The sequence below is a fragment of the Ambystoma mexicanum genome, chromosome 9 (assembly GCF_040938575.1).
Source record: "Ambystoma mexicanum isolate Mex_15411 chromosome 9, UKY_AmexF1_1, whole genome shotgun sequence".
Lineage (NCBI taxonomy): Eukaryota > Metazoa > Chordata > Amphibia > Caudata > Ambystomatidae > Ambystoma > Ambystoma mexicanum.
In genome coordinates, this window is record NC_090931.1 from 812,315,928 (window position 1) to 812,334,250 (window position 18,323).

The following is an 18,323-nucleotide window of genomic DNA, read 5'->3' on the forward strand; positions in this document are numbered from 1 at the left end:
GGCCGCATCAGCTCTACTAAGACAAGCTACCTGTCACCCCTGAGTGGTGTTGTGTCAGGCTGCATTGCATCCTGTGTGTCTCCTGCCGTGTCCAGCCTGCTGCATCCTGTGCTGTCCAGTGGTAGCTCTGCCCACCTTCACTGCATCATTTCTCCCCAGATCACCAATGACTTCATCCATGTTACCAGTCATGACAGACTGCTGTCTTTGATCTGTAATTTGCAATGTTTTTTGCCCACTGCCAGGCGTGCATAGCTGTGCTGTCCAGATATCTGCCTAATCAATATATGTTATGTTGTGACTTTGCGAGCCAAGCATATAAGACTGTGCAGGCGGTCCACCATTGGTTCATTCTTCATTCTCTGTGTTTTTATTGGACAGCACCAGCTGTTATGATCCTGCATCCCTAAATGGACCGGGGTCACAATGGCGGAACAATTTCACAGTGTGATGCACGGATCAGAAGAGCAGTCAACAGTACCCAGGAGGCCTACAGACCCCTGGTCTCTGGTGACTCAACATATGTAGCGAAAGCAGTACATTGTGCCTTCCTTCACTTTATTTATTTATTTATTTTCATGTGTAAAGCGCACAAACGGCCCTTAGGCATCGCAGAGCTGTTGCAGTAGGCTTACTTAGTTGCGAGAGTGGTACAGAAAAATGACAGTGACGAAAGTAATAGACATTCATGAATACAGGCATACATTCGAGATACATGTTAACAGATTGGGTTGGGAGTGTGTTCCTTGGTCACAGTGGAACAATGTGACGGCTATTGAACAACTACAGTTTAGTTAGTTTGCTTTTAAGGGCTTTGCAGAAGACCGTGTATGATGCTTTGTTTCTGAGTGCTGTGGGCAGGGCATTCCAGTGTGTGGGCACTAGATGTTGGATGCTGGAGCCTCCAAATTTGGTACTTTTGAAGGTGGGGACGTGCATCATGTTGGCATGGTGTGAGCGAATGGGTCTAGCCGATGTGATAGGAAAGATCTTCTCTGATAGGTAGGGGGGGCAATGTGGGAGAGGCAGTTGTGTGTGACTTTGCACATGGATTGTGCCTGCTTGGTGCAGGGTGAAGCCTGCCAATGCTTTGTGCCAGTGCATGCACCCCAAAATATGTATACTCCCGTTTGAAACATTCAGGCCCCAGTCATAAGCCGATTTATACCATCTGCAGACACTTTGGCACATAGTCTTTAGTATCAGAGGGCAAGTATTTTACCAGGGCCCAAGGCATTTACAGCAATTTGACACATTCATGTTACAATCACATTAACAGGGAGTTTGACCAGCTCATTGCTGAGAGGTCAGGACATTAACATTCTTTATGCAAGGCACGAGAAGATGACATAAGAGTCAGCTTGTTCATCACAATACTTTATTGGGATTTTGAGGGTGTTCGTTCGGCTTGATGGCACAGTCCAAAAGGTCCAACAAGGGTCAACCAAATAACCAGGGGAAGTTCAGGCAAGAAGTCAGGAAAGTGAAGGGAAAGGATGGACTAGGTCAGAGCAAACTAAATCTTGGGAAGATGTCAAACATGGAGAAGAGGATTTCAAATAGAGCAAAAAGGGCCATTCCGGGCATGGAGCATTTCATCTTTGGGGTTGCATTCCAGGCATGGAGTATTTCATCCCAAGGGTTGCATTCCAGGCATGGAGCATTTCATCTTAGGGCTTGCACTCCTGGCATGGAGTATTTCATTTTAGGGGTTGCACTCCTGCATGGAGTATTTCATTTTAGGGGTTGCATTCCAGGCATGGAGCATTTCATCCCAAGGGTTGCATTCCAGGCATGGAGCATTTCATCTTAGGGCTTGCATTCCAGGCATGGAGTATTTCATCCCAAGGGTTGCATTCCAGGCATGGAGCATTTCATTTTAGGGGTTGCATTCCAGGCATGGAGTATTTCATCCCAGGGGTTGCATTCTTGGCATTGAGTATTTCATCTCAGGGGTTGCATTCCTGGCATGGAGTATTCATCCCAGAGGTTGCATTCTTTGCATGGAGTATTTCATCTCAGGGGTTGCATTCCTGGCATGGAGTATTTCTTCTTAGGGGTGGCACTCCTGGCATGGAGTATTTCATTTTAGGGGTTGCATTCCAGGCATGGAGTATTTCATTTTAGGGGTTGTACTCCTGGCATGGAGTATTTCATTTTAGGGGCTGCACTCCTGGCATGGAGCATTTCATCTTAGGGGTTGTACTCCTGGCATGGAGTATATCATTTTAGGGGTTGCATTCCAGGCATGGAGCATTTCATCCCAGGGGTTGCATTCCTGGCATGGAGTATTTCATCTTAGGGGTTGTACTCCTGACATGGAGCATTTCATTTTAGGGGTTGCACTCCTGGCATGGAGTATTTCATTGTAGGGGTTGCATTCCAGGCATGGAGTATTTCATTTTAGGGTTTGTACTCCTGGCATGGAGTATTTCATTTTAGGGGCTGCACTCCTGGCATGGAGCATTTCATTTTAGGGATTGTACTCCTGGCATGGAGTATATCATTTTAGGGGTTGCATTCCAGGCATGGAGCATTTCATCCCAGGGGTTGCATTCTTGGCATGGTGTATTTCATCTCAGGGGTTGCGTCCTGGCATGGAGTATTTCATCTTAGGGGTTGCACTCCTGGCATGGAGTATTTCATTTTAGGGGTTGCATTCCAGGCATGGAGTATTTCATTTTAGGGGTTGTACTCCTGGCATGGAGTATTTCATTTTAGGGGCTGCACTCCTGGCATGGAGCATTTCATTTTAGGGGTTGTACTCCTGGCATGGAGTATATCATTTTAGGGGTTGCATTCCAGCATGGAGCATTTCATCCCAGGGGTTGCATTCTTGGCATGGAGTATTTCATTTTAGGGGTTGCATTCCAGGCATGGAACATTTTATCTTTGGGGTTGCATTCCAGGCATGGAGTATTTCATCTTAGAGGTTGCATTCCAGGCATGGAGTATTTCATCCCAAGGGTTGCATTCCAGGCATGGAGCATTTCATCTTAGGGGTTGCATTCCAGGCATGGAGTATTTCATCTTAGAGGTTGCATTCCAGGCATGGAGCTTTTCATCTTAGGGGTTGTGCAAAGCAGGGGCCTTTTCAAAGAGGAAGCATGTTCAGCATTTGGATACATTCAGCATAGACTATATTCTCAACTTGAGCCCCGTTTTAGTATGGAGCTTGATTTGAACATGGGTGACATTTTCAGCATGTGTCCGTTTTCTGTACCAAGGCATTTTCCGCTGGGGTACTGGATCGTCAGAACTTACGCACGAGCACAGCGGCATGAACGTCAGGCAGAATACCCTAGAGGAATCCTCAGAATGAGCAGGGAAAGCACAAGGATTATACAAAAGAACTCCGCAGTCTGAAACGAAGCTGTCTTCTGGTTGTTGAACCTTAAATCAAGGACATTGAGTAGGAGTAAATGTAAGGTCAGCGAGCGAGGGATCACACACAGGGGTGAGGGTGGTTTGGGATGGGCCTGGCCATGTTTCATCTTGAGTTTCGGCTCACAGAACCATTGCGGCGAAGAACGCAGGATGTTCCTCGGAACAAAGAATCGTGAATTGTTCAGACTTGAATTGGACAGCACTGATTCGGATGACGTTTTTTCTCCTCCTGAGAAGAGACTCTATTTGAGGCATTCTCCCTAGATGCATTTACGCGGATGGGACAGACCTTTTTGATTAAGGTGTTAGAGGATTCGCCCTGATGAACATACGGGTTCTATACAGTTGTGCCTGCCCCCATGAGTACCGTGCACCACTTTTCAAGTGGTAATTGTGTACCATCTTGGTTGGTGAAAACTAGTACAACCAGCAAAGACCTTTACAAGAGAGATACTGTGAGCTTTTGGTGTAGTCTACAAATTCCTATTTCCATCGACTTTCCACTTGACAACGCTGGACCTTTGTGCCCTTGAAGAATTTCTGTTGAACAAGATTTGCACAGAAAGAAACATGTCGGGTCGGGGAGTGTATTGTTATTTGTAAACAGCTTTGATAAATACGAGTTTGAGCTTTCTGTACGAGAATAGACCGCATAATTAACGGTGGCTCAGCTGTAACAAACTTATTGTTCATATTTGTAATGGACTTGAAGTTGTATTATTGTATTTTAGTATGATTGTTTTATATTGATGAATTAGATGTTATAATTGAGAGTATTGGTGAATTGTTTGAGTATGAATGAAGTGTGGTTGGGGTGTGGATTGTTGTGGTTTTAGATGGGAATGATGTATTTTACCAGTCGAATTATTAATTTGATGGATTGGCTGATGAATGTATTGATACTGACATTTGTGATTGTTTTTTATAATAACAAGACCAGTCTTTTATAATGTTTTTTCTACATGTTAATAAAAATGTTGAATTATGAGAGAGTTTCTATTGGGTTGAATTGAATGCTTTTCATCTCATTACATGGTTATTGAAAGACACGATTCCTTACAAGTGTTTTTGAGTCGCAATGATATTGTGACTATGTAGATGAGTAGACTACGCCTGAATTTACCACATAAAAACACCAGTACTATGACCTTTGATGTCAATATAAATATTTGGGTTCTATCCAGGCCAGATCATAGTACTTAGATATTCCTGGCATCCCTTGTTACTTCTGTTGTTTGTTGATCTTGAGTGTAGGAATTTTGATATGATGGTCTCTTCGCCGTCAGCCAGCACTGCTTGCAAATTCCCGTGTTTAGGAGATGTTCTCAGGTTGAGAATCTGTGGAGCAACTGGTTGTGTTCCACGCCCATCTGCTAATTGCTTCATGGACCTGACTGAGATGTTTCCGCGTGCCATGCTCCCAAGGCCCAGACTTGGAAAAAAATAAGAGTTCCACAGAGAGTAAAAGAGAGGCCGAGAGCGTAGGGTTGGGTGGGACATAGTGAGGATCATGAAGAGCGAGACAAAAAGTCTGAGGCGCACATAGAAAGTGAGTCAGATGGAGAGCTACACACCTGGAGAGGGCAAATAGTGAGATTAATAGAAATGGGGTGGGTAACCGGGCAGCAGGCAGCAGCTTTGGATCCTGCCGATACTGAGCCGCCGCCCAGTTTAATCTAAACTGGTGAATATCTGCCCATTCTTTTTTCCACTTCAAGCACTGGCTCTCTCCAGGTTTCCCTCACACGGGGCAGCTTGGTAAGGAGCAGTGCACACTTCACTTCCCGGTAACGCAGGAAAGAAACTGAACGCGGTCTGCAACACTGCAAGGCCGCGTCTGCCTGTACAGCAAGCGTGCAATCTCCTTCACGCCCAGGACAAGCACAGGACGGTGATCAGCAGAGCATTATTCCCACACCTGCAGGGCACATTCAAATGTGCAAGCTTCCTTCCCACAGGACAGGCTACCCTGCATGGACAGCACATTCATCTGTAACAGGCATAATATGCACCGAATGAGCAGCAGCAGTACAAGCTTCCATCCCACGGGACAGGCTACCCTGCATGGACAGCACATTCATCTGTAACAGGCATAATATGCACCGAATGAGCAGCAGCAGTGCAAGCTTCCTTCCCACGGGACAGGCTACCCTGCAGGGAAGGCTTCTATAACAGGGGCATAATATGCACCGAATGAGCAGCAGCAGTACAAGCTTCCTTCCCACGGGACAGGCTACCCTGCATGGACAGCACATTCATCTGTAACAGGCATAATATGCACCGAATGAGCAGCAGCAGTACAAGCTTCCTTCCCACGGGACAGGCTACCCTGCAGGGACAGCACAGGCTTCTGTAACACAGGCATAATATGCACAGAATGAGCAGAACCAGTGCAAGCTTCCTTCCCACGGGACAGGCTACCCTGCAGGGAAGGCTTCTGTAACGCAGGCATAATGTGCACAGCATGAGCAACAGCAGTGCAAGCTTCCTTCCCACGGAACAGGCTACCCTGCAGGGACAGCACAGTCTTCTGTAAGACAGGCATAATATGCACAGAATGAGCAGAACCAGTGCAAGCTTCCTTCTCACGGGACATGCTACCCTGCAAGGACAGCACAGGCTTCTGTAACACTGGCATAATATGCACCGAATGAGCAGCAGCAGTGCAAGCTTCCTTCCCACAGGAAAGGCTACCCTGCACGGACAGCACAGGTTTCTGTAACATGTGCTTAATATGCACAGCATGAGCAGCAGCAGTGCAAGCTTCCTTCCCACGGGACAGGCTACCCTGCAGGGAAGGCTTCTGTAACAGGGGCATAATGTGCAAAGCATGAGCAACAGCAGTGCAAGCTTCCTTCCCACGGCACAGGTTACCCTGCAGGGACAGCACAGGCTTCTGTAACACAGGCATAATATGCACAGCATGAGCAGCAGCAGTGCAAGCTTCCTTCCCACAGGACAGGCTACCCTACAGGGACAGCACAGGCTTCTGTAACACAGGCATAATATGCACAGCATGAGCCGCAGCAGTGCAATCTTCCTTCTCACGGGACAGGCTACCCAAAAGGAATGGTTGGGACAAAGGGGAGGCAATGCAAGGTTTCTCCATTTCCCTTACAAAGAAAAGGTCAGCATCGTCAGGGCACATTTCCCTTACAGAAACCTATCAGTCACAGCATGAGCAAAAGCAGGTCAAGCTCCTTTTAATAACAGAAATGACATGGCGTCGGCAGGGCTAGTGATAGCTGGGTCATTTTTCCCTCACACTTTAGTTTGTTTGACCCACAAAAAGCAGCGACATAATTGGCAGCAGCGCTGCAAGTGCCTCCACCAAAAAACCAGGAAGCTTTGTTTTTCCGTGCCTCTCTCGCACTCAGTAGATCTGCGTGGGCAAGAGCCCTGCACATATCCCCACTCTAACAGGACAGGTACAGCAGGGACAGCATCAGAGGCCTTGCTAACAGGAACTGGAGGTGGGGGGCTATAGCCCCAGGTATTTTGGTTGTAAAACTGGATAGAAGCTCAGGGGCTACAACCCAAAGGCTAGCTAGCCCTGAGTCACTGACAGTCCCGACATTAACGTAGCCCCGCATCTTTTCCAGACCTAGCAGCACCCCTGAACAGTATCCGAGAAAGCATCCATTAGTATATGTGCAAGAAAGGAAGCAGCTGTGCAAGCTTCCTTCGCAACCAGAACTGCAACCGCATGTCTGAGAGACAAGCTTCCCCAGTGATCCCACACAAACCCACAAATAGGGATTCATATTTCAGCACACAAACATCACTCACATCAATTTCCAACCATTGGCACAGGAACTGCGGGAATAGTTAGGCGCACCTCCCCTCCCCCCCCTTTAATGAGTAGGAGAAATGGGAGGACTGCGCCAAGAGGGGAGGAACTTCTGCTCTTTGGTCTGGTTCCTTTGGAAATTGTACAGGTAGACCCTGTCTCCTTGAAACCCCATGGTTTTCCTCGATAGAATATAAAAAAAGCAGGGTCATCTCTTATGGACTGCTATGGTCAGAATGGGGTAGGCACTGCATGTTTGGCACACGGAAGAGAATATATAACCAACAATCCGCGAGAATGGTTGTTAATTAGAAAGTCCAGACACACTATGGGATCAGAGGAAGGACATTGTAGGGCTGCATAGACCCATTGGTGGAAATGACAGTGACTGGGAAAAATGACTCTTGGGAGGATAGCTCAGGGGCAACGTGCTCACCTTGGAAGAAAAAGGACGCGGAGCAACACAGGTTTGATACCCGTATCCATGCTTCGAAACCTCTGGGTATTAAGCACGTTATGAATAACCAATTACAACTGGGTTTCGATATCGATGGGAATTTTGAGCCAAATGTATTCTTCATGCGGATGATTTGGTTTTGCTATTGCGGACATATGAGGATGACCCTCATCATTTACACCCGATTAGTGCAGCCTTTTGGGGAGCTTCGGACAACTCCCTTAATCTGGGTAAAAGTCTGTATATACATTGGAACAAACGATTATATTTGCCAATAGAAGCTCTTAGTATCATATAGTTGGACATAATTTTTTGAAAGGATTGGGGACTAGGGGTATATTATAAAAAAAGAAAAAAGTGTCTCTCAAGGATGGATAAGATACAGAAAAATTATAATAATTGGCTGAAACTGGTCTGTCACTGTTGGGAATAAGCAGATTAGCAAAAATGTCATCCTTCCTCAAAATCTGTAGTTGCTCTACTCTTTTCTGCTTTGTCTCCCCATATTTTTTAAAGCTACAGTCGTTAACTAATAATTTCATCTGGGATGACAAAGCTCCTATAAGATTCTAACAAAATTACAGGAAGGGGATGGGGCTGGATCTTCCAAATGTGATGGATTATTGTAAAGCAGCCGGGCCCAGATCCTTGGATACAATGAGGATCCCTCAGATGGAGCGCAGCTGCGTACGCTGCATGAGGCGATCATTTCCCCTGATGCACCAATCACTTAATTAGAATTGCAATTGGGGGACACTGGCCTGCCCAATGAAAACACTAAGGGTTTCATTAGGGTTATCATGGACCTAGCTGGAAATGGGCACTTCAGTGACTCTATACACTACTTAGGGGTAACTCGTTCCCCCACCCTCCACCCTCCCACGCATTTGCTTCTGGATTAAACACAACAGTAAAATATATCCTGAAAATGAGGTGGGTTAGAGACATAGTTAACCAAGGAAGAAGAAGGTTACATGGCAATCTCTGTACAGAATTATTACATCAAAAAATAACTAAGATCCCGTGTAGGAGAGCACAGGTGTTTATTATAGTTGGATTCACATTGACCCTGATGTGTATGACAATAACCCAAATAAAGCAATTACAGAAGGAACACATACATGAGGACTCTACATCTAGACTTTGCAAGATTGGGATAGACACAGGAGAACCTAAAGATGTTAAGACTATAGGGAAATGGCCATTAGATCTGTAGCCAGAAGCCAGGCTGCATATAGTGAGAAGATGATAATGCATTGAGCTCCTAAATGTAATTAATCTTTTATAACACACTTAAGCCGGCAAACAATCTCTAGTCTAGGCGTGGGAGCAGGATTTGAACCTGTGGACCCTGAGATATCCTGCTGGGCCAGGGTTGTTTGGTTTTAGAGGAATCGATGTATAGGCAAAGGATTACAGAGACATAGAACGGAACATGGGGGCATGAGGGGTACATGTCCAATTATAAAGGCAATGTGTGCTCACGCTTTGATCTACATAGAGCGGGGTTCAGCCTGGAAAGGCAGATCTCTGAGATCTGAGGGGAGCTCTTGGCTGGCAGGTTACTGATGTATATGAAGGACAAAAGAAATAGCCAATGGGACACGTGTGGGGCGCTGCAGAGGATTAAATCAGTCTCAGTAAAAGATGGAGGACACGCAGGCAGACTACCTTGCACGCGGTAAGTGAGGGGACCCAGAGACCAGAGCATTTCAGCCCCTGATTGTGCATTAGTTTTGATAGGTGGCCAGAAGATGGACTTGACCATCATTGCACTCCAGAACATTTGAAAAGTGGCGGAACGTTAATGTCGATTCAAGATTCCTTCTCATTTCTTAGCGCAACAAGCAAAGGGATGAATTTACCAGGGGCGCCAGGTATGTGGCTCCAGTACCCATGCACCCCCAGGGAAAACCAATCCGTAACAATGTGAATACTCTTTCAGTGCTACTGCCTGAACGTCTGGAATATTGATTTGGTTTGTACTCTTAAAATTGGATACCTTTTGAAATCTGTCATGTTCCACCTTGAAGATCATAAGACACGCTTCCCTTGTCTCCCTGACCACCAGAACGTCTCAACCACGTTCTTCTTGCTCTCTTTGCTCCAAACCGGAATCGATTCTTTAAAATCTGACTACTTGGCCTGCCAACACAACCGAGAGCCTTCAGTCTCCTGAGTGCCAGGGGCGGGCTATTGACGGCGCCATCTTTGCACATCATCCAGCTGCCCCAAACTCCATTGGCTACTAGGGCCAAAGGGGAAGAGTTTACAGGGCAACATGGACAAGGTGCAGAAGCTGCTGCTATCTCTCTGGGCCAGCATTTAAGGAAATGTGTTCCTTAAGCTGGTCCTGCTCCCTTGCTGTGTTCATCCACCCCCTGCACATTGCTCAGATCCAGCCATGTGTGGTGTGGAGGCCAGAGGGTCTCATTCGAGGCATCAAAACAGTCTTCAATTCTGCCATTCCCTTCCAGTTTCATCTTGCAGCCAAATTCAGAAAAGGTCTGAAAAATGGCATTTTACCAATGGACTTTCCAGTGGTGTCGGGGAGCAACCAGACAGATGTAGTGCCGGGTTCTCGCTTTTCAGCACCTAACTCCAGATCAGGGTTATGTGTTGCACTTTATAACTAGCATAACTATTGGGAGGAAAAGCTGTCAACTATTCAGCGACTAGATGGTCTGTCGCATTTGCTAGTGTTTGGAGAGCGGTGAAGGGGTAAAGAGGTTTACATCTGGCTGGTTGCTCCCCAACACCCCTGTACAGTTAGAGCGAGTACATAGACGACCAGTATTTTACCTGTGTATTGTCTAAAAAGGGATCATGAGAAGCTGTGAAAAAATCAGAAGCCAGAGGTAATTTACCTGCGTCCGGTTGAAGGCCACGCGTGCAAAGACAGCCTGCGACACACTGGCTCGTTTAAGCTCATCCCGCACTTGCTGGTAGATATCCGGCGAAACCTCCACAGATGAGTTTGTTGGTTCTACTGGTTTAACTGGTCGGGGAATGGGCGGGTGGTTCAGAAACTGCTGGTTCAGAGACTGCGGGTGCTGGTGAGCCAGGAGACGACTCACGGCAATCTGCTGGTTGATGAGGTGAGCCATGGCGATCTGCTGCCGGACGAGCTGCGGGTTCAGCTGGGGGGACAGCAGCCCCGGGCTCATGAGGGGCTGCAATGTTGGTACTTGGCTCCTGATGGGGGCGCTGTGGTGCAGCGGGCTGTGGGGAGACTGCTCGCTTGTCTTCAGGTTGCCCAATTGAGTCATATTTGGCAAGTGTGCAGGCCGCTGACCAAGGACGCAGTAGTCCGCAATGCTTTCCCTTTCAACTGTTGGGGAGGAGAGACACTTCTGTTAGAACAATGAACTGGATGAAGGATCAGGACAAGCAAGGAGACGGCTTGCCATGGCAGGGAACGCTCAGCAGACCCATGCAATCTCCCTGTGTACATGCCAACCCATAAACTCAGACAAGACATGTCCCACAGCTTCGCCGTGGCTTCCCAGGCAATGCTGCTCCCTGCATGTGTCCATGACTTACTGGAACGCATTTACTGTTTATGTCTAGGAAAATAAGAGCACCTGAGTTTCCCTGGACCAACTCAGGTGCTCAGTATAAGTAACTTAACAGGTTCCACACCCTATTCGATGACACTCGCCACTACATGCTCCCTATGAATAATTGAATGCATATTCACTAATAAAAAGTACAACAGTATTCTACACACTCAAGAGAATAGTCTGTTTACTTTTGGAATGTCAACACATTATCATCAGACAGATGAGTGGCGTGACTTTTTTTTTACTGTCACTGGCATGATGGTCTGTAGCTTCCAGAACTCTGGTTAAACTTGCATTGCAGAACTTGGCTACTCGGCAGTCTCCTCGGAAGGACTCAGAAGCTCAGGCACAATCTCACGACTGGCATAGGACGCTGTGCTGCTAGGCAACCGGGCGCTTGGTGGGGGTGCTGATGCTGAAAGGCTGCCACCAGCAGAGTAAATTAGGAAATGGGGGCCGAGTGACAAGGAATCGTCCAATCTCTAAGCGTGGCAGCTTCACAGCAGGTGCGCAATCATAAGAAGACACATTCATTTCAAGCATGACTCATGCGACCACTTCGCTGCGCAGCGCAGGTTGGGAACATCTACTCTCCATCCAAGGGTTCATCCTGCTGTTCACTGAACCACTATGTGGGCTTCCTTTGAGTCTGGCCTAGCAGGGGAGCTTCACCGTGAAGGACTTACTGGATAAGACAAGTACATCTTGATTTGAAAGTAAACTCATTGGTACAAGAGGTCAGGCACCGCAAGCATGTCTGACACACCCCGTCCATTATCTTTGCACCCCCTGCCACCAGTTACCCAAACAAAATCTGGTTGGAAAAGTGTCATCATTTCTTTTATTTATTAGCTAAGGTTAAACATGAGCTATGAATGGCAAATAAGGAGAATAGGGGTGAAAAAGAGATGCGGGCAAAAAAGAAAAGTACATTTAAAACCAAGAGAAAGCTCAAAAGAAAGAAGCACACCTAGAGAAATATATACATGATTGCAAAAGAGAGATATAAAGGACAAGAAGCCAAAAAAAGACAGCAAGATAGGGATGAGGAAATGTGAGTGATAGAGAACGTTAGCGGTATAGTCCATTTGAGTCAAGTCAGACATTCCACAACGCCACCTAGTAGCCATCGCTGGAAGTTCACCTCCAGTTCTGAGCCACAACAGCAAGGCATTGTGGGTATGCAAATTAGCTCAAATGCCAACCTTTTCTCCAGGAAATTGACTTTGTCTAAGAGGGCAGTGCTACTTTAAACATAGCATAATCAACGCAAGACAGACATGTGCAAGGCTGCCAGGACAACCACATACCAGGGTTCACCCTCATTAGAGATCATCAGTGCAGTATATATAGGTTCTGTTTGCTTGTACTTTGTCAGTCCAGGGTTGAATAGAATGTTGATCCAAAAGGAAACAAGTTGATACCTTAATAAGGCCAACAAAGTCATTTATTTTGCATATTTGCGAGCTTTCATGGAATTCGTCCACTTCCTCAGGGAGTGATGGAATGAATCCTTAGAAAAACATGACAGCATTACAGCTTACATAGCCCCTCTGCCTGTCTGGGTACCTGATTTCTAGTTTTGCTCAGAGAAGCATGTATTAGATGTGGAACTCCCACCCCATTGCAATCTTCAAGGTCTAGATCGTCCACTGTGTTAAGTGTGGCAGGGGTCAGTGGAACAGAAGAGCAGGGAAAGAAACAGCCCACCCTTTTAGTGCTCTCAGGAAGGCTGGAGGCAAATGGGTTAGTGTCGGTCATAGTAGGTGCAGTCCAGCTGAGCCTTGGCATGTCAGGCCAGTCCCGTTGCAAGGTCAGCGGTAGCACAATCATCAACATATCAGGCTTGTGCCTCTAGAAGGCCGAAAGATGGGATACACAACCAGTTATATGTTAGGCCCCTGGCTTGTGAAATGGTAACTTTGTGTCAAATACCATCTCAGGATTGTGTTGCATGAGGAACGGGAATGGGAATGGGATAAGTGCTAGGGGTAGGGGTCTGCAACCTTTGGCTCTCCAGATGTTTCGGACGACAATTCCCATGATATCTGGCTATTAACTGTGGTGGTTAGGGATGATGGGAGTTGTAGTCCAAAACATCTGGAGGGCCATTGGTGGCAGTCCCTGTGTTAGGGTAACGGGAGATGGCCTCATCTGCATATGGAACTCCCACATACAAATGCCATTCAGCACCTCTCTACCAACCAGAGGATCACTACTGGCGATCCTTGTACCCGTGCCTGTCCTCTCTTCGTGACTATTTCTATCAGAAGTCGGAAAGAGACTGCGTGGAAGAACGGTTTTTCACAAAGAAAAAACAGGTAAGTGGGAAATAACCTTAGGACATTTGACAGGTAACGATTCTTGTAGAACTCTGCAAATTTGTTACGGGTCTTTTCCAAAACCACAACTCTATGTTTTGGAAGCACTTGAAGTTTTATAAGTGTCTGGCAAGCTGTGAGCAAGCACATTAACAGCAGCCATGCAGAATGACTGGCGCAGCGGGGCGCATGCGTGATGTGATGTGTGCATAGTTTTATGTCTATAGAAAGCATTCTGTAACACCAACTCTGGTCCACGTGATCCCAAAAGAAGGCGGGTGTTGCCAATTCTAAACAAACTGAAAACCGTATTGTATTCATGTTGCCTAAAAATAAACACAAACACTAAAGTAATGTTTCTCCACATAGAAAACAAGAGACTGGACTAAGCAATACTAGTTCTAGATGAGTTTCAGAAGGCGCAACCAAGAAACACCACTTGACAATAATAGGAAACTCCCCCATACATGCTAACATTTTCCATTCAAATCCAGAAACACTAGCCCAGTCATGGTTTTAACTTTGCATGCTGGGACTTGTAGTCCTCGGTTTATAATGGGGAATCCAGGACTACAAGTCCCAGAAAACAAAGATAAAACCAGGACTGAACTAGTGTCTCCCGAATGGATAACGTTGGCATGGATGTTAGACCCGATACATGCAATGTACACACAATATACCACGGAGACGTCTGCGCTATTAGGCACGTGGGCTGCTTGTGTTTTTAAAGAAAAGGTCCTCCAAGAAATGGCAGCCCCATAAAACGAAGGCTAGCGTGGGCCTGTCATCTTATTAAACTGATACTAGAATACACCAGTGACGTCTGGTGCCCTCTTGTGCAAGAGGGTGTGACTGCAGGGCCGAGCATCCACGGCTATTAAGAGTTAGGGTGACCAGACATCCCGGTTTTGCTGGGACTGTCACAGTATTTGGTGCTCTATCCCCCTTTCTCAAGAGTATGTTCCCATTGGAAACTGCAGTGGTCCTGGTTTTTTGTGGCTGGCAGGCAGGAATGCACAATCTCAGACAGAGGAAAAGCTTCATTTTACAACCTAAGAGAGTCTTAGTTTGTGATAAATTAATGATAATATAATTATAATATGTGTTTCTTTGAACAGTAACACTTGAACCAGGGGAGCCGACTTATGAATTTCCCGGGGCGGGGGGCCCAAATGCAGGAAGTGACATCACTGACAGTTATATGACCGCAAATTTGCATGTAGTCGCCAACTTGATGCAATGGCGCGCGGGGGTGGGGACGCGCGCAGAGCAGAACAGTGCAAACATTGGCTAGCATGTACTGCATATACTAAAGTCAAGTAAGAAGGAGATTTAAGCCTTCAAATTGCATTCCGGTAAGCCATCACTGCCCCTACTCCACCTCGGGCTTGCACCCATGCTATCGCCAAACATTCCCGCCCACCCCCTTACCATGGCTAACCATGGGCCACCTCACAGGACTGGCATGCACCCCCGGCTTGCACCCATGCTATCAGAAAACATTCCTGCCCACCCCCTAACCATGGCCCACCTCACAGGACTGGCATGCACCCCGGGCTTGCACCCATGCTATCAGAAAACATTCCCGCCCACCCCCTAACCATGGCCCACCTAACAGGACTGGCATGCACCCCGGGCTTGCACCCATGCTATCAGAAAACATTCCCGCCCACCCCCTAACCATGGCCCACCTCACAGGACTGGCATGCACCCCGGGCTTGCACCCATGCTATCAGAAAACATTCCCGCCCACCCCCTAACCATGGCCCACCTAAAAGGACTGGAATGCACCCCGGGCCTGCACCCATGCTATCAGAAAACATTCCCACCCACCCCCTAACCATGGCCCACCTAACAGGACTGACAAGCACCACAGGCTTGCACCCATTTGAAAAATAAATTAAAAGAACACATTACATTTAAATCCATATCTACAATACATGAAAGATAATACAAACACAAATACATTTAATTTCCTAGGACTCATTTAATATCTTAAACAGACTCTATGCATAGGTGCCTTAACATTTCAAAGGACTTACTTCATAGACCTGATATACATATTCTTTTCATCTTAATCATACCCTGCCAGGCCCCCACCACTTCGCAGGTGTGCAAAAGATTGCAATGAACTCGTATGAAGACGCTACATAGAGAGGCAGCTGGCCAGCAGCAGGCAAGACTTTCCAGAACTCCACAAGCAAAGGACATTCTATTAAAGTGACATAACTTTGATATTATTCATAGATGAGTATTACACTTATATCTCTCTCATCCACGAGTAATATAAACCACCCTGCTCAGCATGTGCCCTTGAAGGGTGGACGGGGAATGCTCAGCACAAATGTTAATTCCGTTTCATGCTCTTTCTCGGCCTCCAAATGGCTGTAAAATGCCCAGGAGGGTGAAAGTAAACACACCTGGCTTTTACACCTTACCTTTGCACTTGGGAGCTTTGGTAAAGGCCCAAATGTTTGCAGAATTAGATTGGCCGTCACCCTGACCTAGTTCCAAACTGAGCCACGCCCTGGGCCCAACAGGAGATTGGCCAACTCACTGTGGCCAACTCCATGCTGGAAACACCCTGTGCCATTACTTGGTATAACAACACCTTCTGCCAGAACCAGACTGAGCAACATTTTGCCCAGTAACAGACTGAACAACTCCCTGTGCCAAACAACAGACTGGACAGCAGCCTGTGCCCAGCACCACAAAGGTCATGGAGGTATGCCTAGAAGCAGGTCAAGCCGCGCCATGCGAGTCTCTCTCTCCCCCTCTTCATTTCTCTCTCCCTCTCTCCATCTCCCCTTCCCTCTCCCTCACCCTCTCCCTACCCTCCCCCTCTCCCTCCCACCTCCCTTTCCCTCACCCTCCCGCTCCCTTTCCCCCTTCCTTTTCCTCTCCCCCTCTCCCTCTTCCCCTCTCCCTCTTCCCTCTCCCCTTTCTCCTCATCCCTCTCCCCCTCCCTCTCTTTCTCGCTCTCCACTTCCTCCTTCCTCTCCCTCTACCCCCTCCCTCTCCCTCTCTCCATCTCCCCCTCCCTCGCCCCTCTAACCTGTTCCCTCTCTCCCCTTCCCTCTCCCTTGCCCTCTCCCCTCTTCCTCCCTCTCCCTCTCCCCTTCCCCTCCTTTTCCCCCTTCCTGTTCCTCTCCCCCTCTTTCCTCTCCCTCTTACCTCACCCCTTTCTCCTCATCCCTCTCCCCTCCACTTCCTCCTTCCTCTCCCTCTACCCCCTCCCTCTCCCTTTCACCATCTCCCCCTCCCTCACCCCTCTCTCTCCCTCCCTCTCTCCCCCTCCCTCTCTACCCTTCCGTCTTTCTCCCTCTCCCCCTCTCGCCGAGACTTCAGCGGACCAGGAGGGGGATTCAACCCATGACTGTGTGTTTCACCTAATTGAAACCTTTTGATTTGAGATTTAGCATTGTTACCAGCCCTGATTTGATAAAGACACTGGTGTGTCGAGACACGTGTCATCCGTAAAGGGCATTTCCAATTCAATATAATAAACCAACCTACCTTTCACCAATACCCAGTGTGGTGCGTTTTATGAAGTGTGGAAAGGTCTTTCAACGAAAGCATAACATGGTTAGAGCGGCCATGATGGGAAGATGAACATCTAACTCGTATTCAAACCTTTCAAGCTACCTGAGAGGCCGACCAGGGCTACAGAGTCAGGAGACGCTGGAAAAACAGCTTTGTGTGAGGAATAAAGAGGAGTCTATTGGCTTGGGATCAAGGATGCTATTCCAAGGAATAATTGCAAGGCACAAGGGGTGTCAAAATGATAAGCCATGTGCGTAAGACATATTTCTCTTGCATTAAGCGTAGGAGAAAACATCTGCGAGAGCAAAGTATTAGACAATTAAAGATGCAGAAAACCTATGTAAGATGGAGTGAGCAAGTGTCCAGAGGCCGAGAAGTGTAATGACACCCAGCACAATTGAATGAAATAGCAGTAAATAGAAGTTCAAGATGGTCAAATTTGTGGTCCCCTCACATGTGATTCAGAAGTTGAAAACAATGGCTATTCATTAAGCCCAAACGAAGATAGTATTGTGCCCACGCACCCTTGAATGTCCCAGAACAGAGAGCAGGCTTCCAGGTAAACTACAAAGGAGAAGCCTTACCTTAGGGCCTGACAGATGAGAGACAATGGACTAATTGGGAAAGTGGGGAGTAGTCTGACATTGCTTCCGGCACCTAAGTTTTGTTTTGCTTATGTGCTGAAACGAACCGAAAGTCCAAGGTTGGGAAAGCATGCCAACCAATCAGAGGTTCTATGTAGCAACATGCTATACAATGTTGAAGAGATCAACCCTCAGATCAGGGGCAACGTGCTCGCCTTTGAAGCAAGACGACATGAAGCAACACAGGTTCGATCCCTGGGTCCGCGCTTAGAAACTTCTGGGTATTAAGCGCATTATAAATAACCAATCATATCATAACCCGCTGCCATTTTTTTTCCACTATAATCAATATTATACGTATTTAGAGGTAGTTTGAGGCATGCCCACCAGATAAGGGGCAGCCAATTAAGTTATTAACAGTCATGTATACTATAGGTACATATGTTCCCCTAACCAATCCCTCCCTTCAATGGGCTTCAGTTTGCCAAATAGGATAACATCATTAATGATGCACTTCGAGGTATAAAACCTTTGCATAATCGCATTTGGGGTTGTGTGTGTAAATTACTGCCTGTTATTCACCAGATTGCCCTACTTTATTTTATGCTGATAATAAAGTAGTACTTTGCCCTACTGTTTGAGTCTGGTTATTTGTATTTGAGATCATTATTGGTAATA

General features: G+C 46.9%; 1 protein-coding gene across 3 annotated transcripts in view; it reads right to left on the bottom strand.

Moving 5' to 3' along the window:
* SATB2 (SATB homeobox 2) overlaps positions 1 to 18,323 on the bottom strand; it is a 444,828-nt gene that overhangs the window by 224,240 nt on the left and 202,265 nt on the right. For all 3 annotated transcript variants that reach the window (XM_069615807.1, XM_069615806.1, XM_069615805.1), the window contains one exon: positions 10,502 to 10,965. In XM_069615807.1, coding sequence (XP_069471908.1) covers positions 10,502 to 10,965 — 464 coding nt within the window. The remainder of the gene's footprint in view (positions 1 to 10,501; positions 10,966 to 18,323) is intronic.